This window comes from Pseudoliparis swirei, chromosome 3 (assembly GCF_029220125.1).
Source record: "Pseudoliparis swirei isolate HS2019 ecotype Mariana Trench chromosome 3, NWPU_hadal_v1, whole genome shotgun sequence".
Lineage (NCBI taxonomy): Eukaryota > Metazoa > Chordata > Actinopteri > Perciformes > Liparidae > Pseudoliparis > Pseudoliparis swirei.
The window spans coordinates 13,860,785-13,872,719 of record NC_079390.1 but is presented as its reverse complement, the minus strand read 5'-3'; the positions used below and the strand labels follow the sequence as shown (position 1 = coordinate 13,872,719).

Genomic DNA, 11,935 nt, shown 5'->3' with positions numbered 1-11,935 from the left:
GTGGGAATTAGGTTAAACTGAAACCAGGAATGGCGTATACGTGTATGAAATGTACGATGAACATTGGCTAGCAATTTCGCCAAGCAAATACCAAAATGTTCGCGGGAAAACGAGAGGAAATATATAATGTTAAAGGCAGCTGGAGGGTTAGTTCTAGGGCTGCAACAACGAAACGATAAAAATCGATAATTAAAATAGTTGGCAACGAATTTCATGATCGATTCGTTGTGTCGCGATTATTACAGCGCTCAATAAGTCACGGAGTATAAACAAAGTTGAGTTGAGCGCAGAGCGGCGCAGGAGAAACAAGAGCGGAGGGAGAGACGTAACGCTGCGTTGTGAGAGCCAATCAGCGCTCAGCTGCTCCTCTGTTGATGAATCTAATTGGCTGCTGCTGCTCACGTGGCGCTGGATGCGGAAGTCATTCACGTAGTCGGAGACATTCACGGAGCTAAGTGCGCCTACGGGTGATGTTATGAACCCAGACACCAGGGCGCTACATGTCACGACGTGTGGCATTTCCACAAGAGTATAACGTGAAAACGTGGTTATTTATTCCACGGAGAAAGGCAACGGAGATAAGCCACGACGCTACTCGCTGTGCGCTGCGCGTGCAGACAATATTTAACGGAGCGGAGCAGCGCGTGAGCTCTGATCGGGCGCTCTTTAAATGAAGTATCGATACTAAAAATATGCTAAATCACATCGTGTTTAACGTACGGGTACTTTGTTAGCATCGCTACACCGTGCAGCGTGACAGCAGCAGATGTAGCGGACTAACATTCAAGCTAACCTAACTTCCCAAACGCTGTCGACATCTGAACGCTGATTGGCCGAGACGCGACACGTCCATCAAAGATGTTTTATTGTGAAGAGCACCACTTCACATTTTGTCCGCGTCTCACTGCAATCTCAACGGCAGCGGGCCAGGTGAGAAAAATAATAAATCGGAACGCGTCTCTGATATTGTTCAGGGGTCCACATGGGGACCACTGCTCAGGAGAGGAAAGCTGTCAGTCTGTTTGTGACGGTTCATCACCATGGTGACCAGTGAACAGGGTTCATCACCATGGTGACCAGTGGATCTCCAGGACCTTTCCATGACTTTAAACCAAATTTCCATGATTAAACATTTTGTGAAAACTCTGTCTATACGTGACAAAGTGAGAAGATGTAGTATTTAAACTAACAATGAGAATTCCAAAGCATACCGTATCTATACCGTGTAAATTAACATTTGAATAAAACAAATTTGCATGACTTTTCCAAATATTTTGGGATTTTATTTTTTTCAATTACTTTTCTAGGCCTGCTAATAGCCATTTAAAAATTCCATGACTTTTCCAGGTTTTCCATGACCGTACGGACCCTGTTTTGAATAAAGGGTTGAAAATTAAAGTTTTTTTATCCGATTAATCGATAAAATAATCAACCGATTAATCGATTATCAAAATAATCGTTAGTTGCAGCCTAGTTAATTCACAGCCAAAGGAGGGTCGATAAGGGGTGACGGTTAGTATTTTGCTCTTGTCAAACTGGACGTGTTTAAGATATCTATTGTTTGTATGTTGTTCTCGACTGTGGTCTCTGTCTTGTATTTATCTATGTTAGCATGACTTAACGTGCAGTGGCTGTTTTCATGTCGTCTTAAGAGTTACATTCTCATTTCAGAGCTAGATCACAGCAGCATGACCATTTCAACAAGGACGTAATATTACTTCCCAATCCATCATGGGGAATAGTGTGCAAACAAAATCCAAAATTATGGTTACACAAACATGGGCACATCCTCAGTGCCTTTGAATTCAGAAGGCCTGGGACCACCAGACTGTTGTGGAATGCATCAGAGATGGTTTTGGTGTGCACATTCCAGAGGATGTCAGGTAAAGACTTTTTTCTTACTTTGTAAATAATATTATAATAATCTTTATTTATAGAACACTTTAAAGAACAAACACAGGTTTACAAAGTGCAATCATGATTATTACAAACATAATACAATAGCATTTGTTATAAAATGTACATGACTCGGTCACATACCTCGTAGGAGCAAGAAACCAAGGAGACACACAGACTCACACCATCGTACAACAAACGACATAGCCTAAAAGCATTTTTGTTGTTGTAATATCCCCATCTTCTTTGTAGCCTCCAGTTTCTAATGGCTTGTGGCAATAAGCTGGTGTCCCTAAACTCCAGGAGGGCCAGGAGCTGAATGGAATGCTAATCCATAAGATTTTTAAAACCAAAGGCCTGTATGTGAGACCATCAAGGACCATTTTAGTAAGTTTGCTTTCTTTCTTTTATTTGTTTTTAATACTTTTCACTGAATAGAATTGTATCTTTCGAAAATGAAATGTAAACTGTTTATTACTTGTAGCAGTATACAATATATACAATTAAAGCAAAGGTTTGAGCGCAATCAAACCAGAGAAAAGCACAAACAAAGGTTCCTTGTTTTAATCGGTCAAACGATAACTTGTTTCTAATATGGTTATTTAATTTCAAAGTTGTGATTTTTGCTTTTGATATATATTTTTGGTCTTTCTTTTTCTGTTTAAGACTGACTCAGATGAAGAAAATGAATGTTCCAACATCACTACCAGATCAACATTAAGCAGTTGTGCAACTGCTAAGGACCAGGATGATGACTGTTTGGAAGTTTATGGTTCACAAATCCACACTGGCAGACCTAGCACCACCAGGGTTGCTACAAGAGCAATGAGAAGTAGGGATGACCCCTGTACTAGCAGTCAGGATGGAGATGGAAACCCTGGCACTGGCAGTGGTGATGAACATGGCTATGGCATCACACACGCCACCAGAAGTGTTGTTAGAAGGCGTACAGCAATGCAAGGAAGTGGCACTAGTGGTCACGATGGAGGCTGTCTTGCAAGAAGTGATGGCAACCCTGGCACAAGCGGTGATGATGGAGGCAGCCTTGCAAGAAGTGATGGCAACCCTGGCACAAGCGGTGATGATGGAGGCAGCCTTGCAAGAAGTGATGGCAACCCTGGCACAAGCGGTGATGATGGAGGCAGCCTTGCAAGAAGTGATGGCAACCCTGGCACAAGTGGTGAAGATGGTGACTACTCTTCATATTTGAGACTTATGGCTGCTCTTCCTGATGACTCTTCAGATGATGAGGAGTTCAACCAGGCTATAATTGCCAGTATGGAGAGTCAAATGTGAGTAGCACAAACACAGAATGTGTCAACTATTGAGGATGATGTGATCACATAGTTGATATGAACTATTTATTTTAAGATTATTTTGTCATATCTGATCATTTGTTTTTGATGTTGTCTTTATAGTGTAGAAAAGGTCCCGGTTCAAGAGATACTGCTGGAACTCTCAAGCAAAATCAACACAAAGCAACAGTGCAAATTTAATATAAATCGCTCTGCTGTCTGGGAGGGAGCCGTGCGAGGATTTCAAAGGGTGTCCTATAACCCCAACTTGATGATCTGCGTGAAATTCTCAGATGACATGGGGAGAAATGAGGAAGGGATTGATTTAGGAGGGCCAAGGAGGAATTCTTGAGGCTGCTGATGGAGACCATGGCCAGGTCACCCATGTTTGAGGGGAAAGAAAACAGCAAGAACTTGGCTCTTGACAGTGCTGGTAATGACCATTTTAATTTTTTGTAATCTTTTTTTTTTACATACAACTTTCAGCTTTTGAACTGATTTACAATGTATTCAATGGCACAATGAAATCCATGATTTTATGTGGTAGTGGGTCTTTATGTATTTATCAATATGACATTTCCTTTTATCCTGTTGTTTTGAAGCTCTAAGAGAGGACCGGTACTACACAGCTGGCAGAGCCATTGCTGTAAGCTTGGTACATGGTGGTCCGCCACCAAACTTCCTCTCGCCAACAATATTTTCTCTTCTGGTTGATGGTTCAGCAAAGCCAGTGCTAGACGACATAGCTGACAATGAACTTTTGGAAAAAGTAAAAAAGGTCAGTTGGTAGTCTAAATGTTATCTTGCATTAAAATTAGGTTACATTATAATATTCTCTTGCCGTTTTCCATTTGAGAGGGAATACCAATCCAGCCCAGTCTGCTCATTGCTGAATGCTCACTTCCTATAGGTTGTCGGCAAAGTGTATTTTCCTTATTGTTTATCACATTGTAGCTATCTGGAAGAAAACAAGTTAGGGCACCCTTGTTAATTATGCAGACGTCCAGTGTCTGGGTTCTTACTAATAAGTAGCCTCCATAACAAACTATCCTGATGCTCCTTGTGATGCTAGGTATCTGAAAGTACAACCCTTGAGGACCTTGAGATGACAACGGCACCTCTGCTTGACTACTTGGCCAATGCAGGATGTCTGAGGCCTATGCGCTCTATAAGAGACAGGGATTTGCTGGTACATGACATTGTCATGTTCCAGATCATCCACAGGGTTCAAGGTCCATTTCAAAGGTATTCAGAGGTGTTGGTTGTTTGCAGTCAGATTAATCAGAGTAGCAATCAGAATTTTACCCATAGACCAACTAAATCTATTATTTGTATATAAAACTAAGTAAATTTACAATGCACAAGTGAATTAGGAACCCTAATTAAATTCTTCAAAATTCCATGTTATTTGTACAGATTCTGTGAAGGACTGAAAACGCTTGGGGTTCTGGAGAAAATCCAAAGGCATCCAGACAGCTCGTCCCTGCTCTGTCATGAGCCAAGCACACTGACTGCTGACCAGATGGATGATGTTTTCAGCATTTGGCTGTCTCCAGAAGGGAGCAACAAGAGAGCTGCTGAGGAGATAGTCGTTACCTTCTGGAGAGACTATCTCCAGGATGCAGAGGGTAATTGACAGTTTAGTGTATAAGTAAAGCTATGTGTCTATTTATATTTTAGTGTTATTGTTTTTTGTGTGTGTTTTGTGAAGAAGAAAAAAATACTTGTGTAACAAAAACATTATAGCTTAAACTTACTTACTTTCTTGGTTGTAATGTCATCAAGTAGCACCTTTGAGATTGTTAAAAGATGAAAGGTGTTTTGTAAATATATTGCTATAAGAGTTATTCAGTTTTTTCAAGTACAATACTCTTATTTCACAATTTATTTAGTATCAAATGAGTTGCTGTTTCATATACATGCTTATTGGACCAACTACCACTTACAATGTTTTTCTGTTCTTATAGAGGAAGAAGGGCCATCCAAACTCCAAAAAATATTGGCCTTTGCAACTGGAGCATCTGTGCTACCACCGATTGGCTTCTCTCCAACTCCTTCCATCCAGTTCATCCAGAAGGAAGATGACGACTTCTCCTCGACCCCAATGTTCCCTGTGGCCAACACGTGTGTCAACTGTCTCAAGTTGCCACTACATGTTTCATATCGGCTCTTTAAGGAGAAGTTCGACTTTGCAATCGGAAACTCGTATGGGTTTGGCAGGGCATAAACATATATGTCTTTGAAAAAGGAATAAAATGGAACTGTTCTTCCCCTCACACTGATATTTATGGAAGCCCGTTTCCGCCACTGTGATAACAAAATTAAGATCCTGTCAGTCATAATTATGAGATAGTATCTCATAATTATGACTTCACTATCTCATAATTTCGACTTACGATCTCATAATTATGACTTAGCATCTCATAATTATGAGATAGTAAGTCGAAATTATGAGATAGTGTCTCAAAATTATGACTTCACTCATAATTTCGACTTACTATCTCATAATTATGACTTAGCATCTAATAATTATGAGATACTATCTCATAATTATGACTTAGCATCTAATAATTATGAGATAGTGAAGTCATAATGACTTGCAGGATCTTAATTTTTATCACAGTGGCGGAAACGGCTTCCATAGATATTGCCTTAGGCAGTTACGTTAAAGTTAAAGTATATTGAGTCATTTCCCTCTGTCTCTTATCCGTCCGTGTCTTATGTGTCTGTCTGTTTCTCCCTCTGCCTGTCTTTTTGAAAAAATGCGTTCACAAATGTTTGTTCATTTTTGTGTAATAAAACAATGTTAACTTTAACATAACTCTTGTAATTCACTGAGAAAACTGCACAGGTGAAGTAAACAATGTTTTAACAAAACCTTACATAACATGCATGTTTTCAGAGAAGAAAATGCAGAAGAGAAGAAAACACATCTATTCCATGGTTCCCATCATTTTCAAGTGGATTCACTTGTCGAATACTGTCCATTGTGGTCTCATTAATCGTTACATCAATGTCTGGAATTCTAACATCATTATTGGTTTGAAGTTCAGGTAATGGCCCTTCTTCATCAATGCCATAGTAGTTATCGTCATCAAAAATGTCATTTATAACGGGATGGATTCCTACATTGTTTATGACCCTGTATGCCACAGCTGAAGAGGAGTCCTCCCCCCTTGTGTGGACAGGCCGTGGTTATTCCACTGGTTGATAAATTCTGTTACTGCCCTTTCAATTCTTGGGAAATAAACATAATGCAGACAGAATAGATGTACTTCATTCAATGAGTCCAGTATACCCTGCTCCTCCATGAAGTTAAACATATTAATAAAGTGTCTAGATACAACTCTATTCAATTCTGCCCATAGTCTCTCAATCCTTTGGTTGTGTACTGAAACTCCTGTAATAACACTACGACTGTTCAGTCCTCTTCTTTCCAACATAAACTGGGCAACACGTATATTTTCCATACCATGATCACATCTGACCCGTAAGGGCAAACCAAAGTTGTGTACTCCTCCCAAAAATAATGACAAGACACTTAAGGCTCTGTTGTTAGATAAGCACCGTAAGTATATAATGGTCCGACTGAAGCCATCAACACAGCCATGAAAGACCATCCGCCATCTAATCAGCTTGTGGTTGCCGTCAAAATGCCTGTTGGGAGATATAAAGTACATTAAATAAAAACATATATAGGTAAAGCTTGCAAACTGTTGATTACCTTTATTGATAATACAAAATAGTTACTAGTCAACTTACCATAATTGGTTGGGGGCCTGAACACTATAGACCCTTCGGCGTATGGCATGACGGCGTCTAAATGACCGCCCAATGGGATCCACTTGATCGAGGCTCTGTCTGACCCGCCAACGCTGAACCCTTAAGCCACGTGATCTCAGGCTTCCAAGAACGTATGCTTCACCTGCATTTGGAGTGTTCTGTAGTATAGTCGTCACAACGCTGTCCAGGTCTTGATTTGACAATATTGCATATCTTAATGGCTCAACTCCCAGAGTTTGTCTGTGTCTGTATAGGGTTCTTCGACTGATTCCAAAGCACGATGCAATTCTCTGCCATGTCATACCAATGGATACACAGTGAGCAATCTGTTCGTGGCTATGCTGTATCGGGGCCGACCTGGATGGCCAGTCAAGATTGTTGGGGGTATCAAATTGTTGGTCACATCACTGGATCCCTGTCTGGCCTCATGTTCATGAAGAAAGTTGAAAGCATCTATACAATGATCCTAGTAGATTACTCACATCACTATCATCATGATTATATCTGGACACAGCAAGAAATGCAGATAGAGTTCGTGTATGATCTTCAAGCTCTCTATAAAGCCTCTCCTGACCGTAATTGTTGGACTCCTCACGTTGCAATGACTCAATGCATTGCAGAGCACTAGTAAAAAAACGTACAATATCGTCTTCGTTGCCTCTTACCTCAAAAAATAAAGTTTGGACGTGAAAAACAAAGAGGATCAGGTGAACATGCATTGTGTAAAAGCACATACACGGATGGTAGTCCTCTACCGGATCCTAGACATATATATATATAACCCAGCGGACACAAAATTCAACCCGCGGCAACACTTCAAAAGTTGCCCAATGCCGCGGGAAAACCGCGGACCTGGCAACACTGCACCTTCCGTTTCAAGTGAAATGCCTTCCGTTTCAAGTGAAATTTTTATATGTGTGTATGAGAGCTTTTCATATCATGTGTGTGTGTGAGAGCTTTTCACTAGTATGTGTGAGAGATTTTCAGTTGTGTGTGTGAGCATATAGTTTTTCACTAGTGTGTGTGAGAGCATTTCACTAGTGTGTGTGAGAGCATTTCAGTAGTGTGTGTGAGAGCATTTCAGTAGTGTGTGTGAGAGCATTTCAGTAGTGTGTGTGAGAGCATTTCAGTAGTGTGTGTGAGAGCATTTCACTAGTGTGTGTGAGCGTATAGTTTTTCAGTAGTGTGTGTGAGAGCATTTCAGTAGTGTGTGTGAGAGCATTTCACTAGTGTGTGTGAGAGCTTTTCAGTAGTGTGTGTGTGTGAGAGCTTTTCAGTAGTGTGTGTGAGAGCATTTCAGTAGTGTGTGTGAGAGGGTATTCTGAATAATGTCCCTCACGGCCCCTCATACTTAACCTCGGCACCTTGCATGGCAGCTTCTGCCACCTCCGTATTGATGGACATCGAGTGGTCAGTAGACTAGAAAAGTACTATGCTAATGAGGATCCTTCGATTGGAAGACAACCCCCTCTTCTTCTGCCCCCCGGCCTCTTTATGAATCTATTTTTAGTTCCTCAGTCATTACATTACAACACATTCTCTGTCGCTCGTAATATATTTGAACCTTTATTCAAATGCAGGTAATACTCTTGACCAACCCTTAGATGAAGATGCACTCTTTTCATGCCCTGCTCTCTTCTCTCACCCCCCACTTGCACAACCAGAGGGAGGATAGCAGGGGGCTGTTAAGCACCGATCTCTCTGAAATTAGATATACATGGGGTTGGTAGATTATTCAGGCTGGCATATGATCTACCAGGCACGGTATTCTCCATGTTGCCACGCATCCTTCTCATCAGTCTATCCAGAAAAGTATGTTTTGATATTTATGCTGCAAAATATTAAATAGTTTTGGGATCAAAGTGGAATGACATGTACATTTACAAGTTAAATTGATGGCTTATGGCCACTGCAGTCTGGCAGCCCACAAGTATTTTATATTCAAGTACTTCCAGACTTTACTTTGCATCAAATCTGATGCAGAATGAGTAACATTGTGTGACCGAATCCCAGTTTTTCCGACATCAAAGAATGTATACATTCACTGCCATGTGTGAAAGCACATATGCGATTTCATTGACCTCATCCTCTAATTTTACCACAGGAATCTCATGCACATCTCACATATGGCAAAGAGAGAGAGAGAGAGAGAGAGGATGAAGATTTATTTTTTATTTGGAACCTCAGGAAATGGACTCGTATTCAATCCATTCACGAGCGCCACGCTCCACATGGTGCTTGAATCCTAAAATCCTATTTAAGAACGATGACATCAGGGAAGAAAATATGTGAATAATAAACATAGAATAAAAAGAGCACAGACAATATGCTCGAGGGCTCGGTACCAGATGGATGTAAATTATTCTCGTGTTGAGTGTCCATTCTTGTTCTTGTCTTTTTTATGTTGATAGCTAACTTGATTTATTGCTTCTGATCTCCTTCCCAAATTCTACACGCAATTACCTATCACTTGCACCCAGAATGCATCTGTGAAAACACCTGTGACAAATTAGATCACATAGAGAGCAGAGCTTGACCACCATAAATATGATTCAGGTGTTCAACCCGTTGGTGCATAACACTGGAAGCCAATTCTGAAGAGTTAGAGGACTGTTATTTTAAAACATACTGTGTTTAGTTTAGAACATAATACCGTCACAACATCTTCCCTTCAAGGACAAGTCCCTGTGTTTGGCTGTATATTTTTGTGTGTGTAGTTTTGACAAAGAGGGGCCCGGTTTCAGAAATTGTTAGAACTGTAAAAGTCCAGATAGAGAAAGCGAGAGAGCTTGTAGCGTCATCATCGTCCCAGGAGTATCGTCATGTCACATCCAAAGTCATTGCATTTGTTTCTACCACAAACAAAATGGACTTATTAAGTTGTGTGACTTTGTAATACGCCAATAAATTCACAAAAGGCGGCGGCTTACATGGCTGCTTCAAAAGCTTCGTGGTGTTTTTGCTTCAAACATCCAGGTGAACAAAAGCTGGATTGAGATGACAAAAATCATGAAATAGCGTAGATATTTCAAAAGGCTCTCAGTTAAATTTAAGTAAATTTATTACGCGAGCGATGGGATTGATTTTTATACGCACCCATTAAGCTAATGATATTCACACTGAGAGCCTCGCCAGACTGAGAATGTCCAATGACCTTTGAAGCAGTCGATAGTGCGAGGAGCTTTCCGGCCCGCCACAGAGACCCAGGTGAAAACCATCAGTACTATTCTGAAGGTCCCTCCCTGATTCATAATCACCAGCAAAACCGAACTTGCCGGTGATAACCAATCTCCACATGAAGAGATGTGATGGTCGGGTTCTGCTATCAAGCCCGACTGTGGCGCAGAGAGGGCAGCAGGCAGGATGCCACAACACGTCAGCATGCTGTGCAGCCTTGTAGCCTGTGGACAGTGGTGTGGGGACAAAGAGTGGGAACCAATCCAAGATACCCGGCTCACGGGCCAGAGGGCCCAGATCTGAATATGATCCGTAAACAGCGTTTTGGATTCACGGCGAAACACTGGAGACGCACTAATGTCTGCGGGTCCCATTCAAACCGATATCAGATACACGGAGGCTGGCGTGATTGTGCTGAGAGGTATTTGGGCTTTGCGGGATTCTGCAACGACTCTCTATAGTTCAGGAAATGGGTTCAACCCAAGAGAGGGAGGCAGGGCACCAAACCTTGTTTCGCATCCAAACAACGGAGCCTTCGTGAAGTTCATCCCAGCTTTAATCCAACCAGCGAATCCATCAGATGCTTTGGTAGGCAGCAGCCAACAGCACACTCGTGGGACTGAGGGGGATTTATGGGATGTAGGCAGCAGGGTAATCCACACAGAACTCTCTCCCACCAGCACTAGACATTCAATATTCATTCCCACGTAGGAGACAGTCTATATGCAGGTAAATTAGATTTATCTTTTATATTTAGCTATAAGAAGAAACATAGCTTCTTGGTAGAGGACTGTAGGTAATATTATGGCAACCATTTTCAAAACAACTAAACAGATCATAACGTGGCCAAGACCAGAGAGATGGTGGTGGACTTCAGGAGGAAGGTGACAGCTCCTACACCTCTGAGTGTCCTGGGAGTGGACGTGGACATGGTGGAGGAGTACAAGTACCTGGGCGTCTCCATCGACAGCCGACTGAACTGGAAGGCCAACATCAACGCTGTGTACAAGAAGGGGATGAGTCGACTCTTTTTCCTGAGAAAGCTTCGATCCTTCAACGTGTGCAGCAAGATGCTGGAGTTATTCTACCAGTCGGTTGTCGCCAGTGTGCTGCACTTTGCCATTGTCTGCTGGGGGAGCAGCATCGGGCCGGTGACACCAGCCGTCTTAACAAACTGGTTAGGAAGGCTGGCTCCATCATCGGCTGCCAGCTGGAGCACCTGGAACAGGTGGTGGAGAGGAGGACGTTGAAGAAACTTGTGTCCATATTGGACAACCCGGACCACCCTCTCCACCACCTCCTACAGGGACAGAGGAGGACTTTCTCCAGACGTCTCCTCACGCTCCGCTGCCACAAGGACAGATACAGGAGAACATTCCTGCCGACGGCTATGAGGCTCTATAACAGATCACCTCTTGCCAGATCCTAGTGCAATAACTGTAATAATAACTTCATATTTACACTATGTTGATCTGCACTTCACACATTTCATTTATTTACACTACACACATACATTTCATTTTCATTTACACTACACATACACACACTTTGCATTTTGCACACTGTCTATATTTAATATTTTAATATTTAATTTAATTTTACACTGCAGTCATTAGTATTGTATTGTGTATGCATATATATTTTATATTTTACTTTGTATACTTTGCACAGTCATTGTATTATATTTGTTTGTGTGTGTATATATATATACATATATGTTTCATTTTATATACATATATATATACTTCATTTTGTATTTTATATTTTACTTGTATACATCTATA

The 11,935-nt window shown here is 41.4% G+C and overlaps 1 protein-coding gene across 1 annotated transcript; it reads left to right on the top strand.

The window, feature by feature from the left end:
* The first annotated feature begins 2,218 nt into the window (after positions 1–2,218).
* On the top strand, positions 2,219–3,543 carry LOC130191708 (uncharacterized). Its single transcript, XM_056411371.1, has 2 exons — positions 2,219–3,188; positions 3,315–3,543. Exons 1-2 carry the CDS (start codon positions 2,722–2,724, stop codon positions 3,541–3,543), a joined length of 696 nt encoding a protein of 231 aa, XP_056267346.1. The 5' UTR covers positions 2,219–2,721.
* Positions 3,544–11,935: the final 8,392 nt, after the last annotated feature.

Bases quoted from the DNA above. Each gene is read 5' to 3' on its own strand.
- LOC130191708 (XM_056411371.1), top strand. From the start codon at position 2,722: ATGAGAAGTAGGGATGACCCCTGTACTAGCAGTCAGGATGGAGATGGA. The intron at 3,189-3,314 runs GTGAGTAGCACA...TTGTCTTTATAG, and splicing joins GCCAGTATGGAGAGTCAAAT to TGTAGAAAAGGTCCCGGTTC.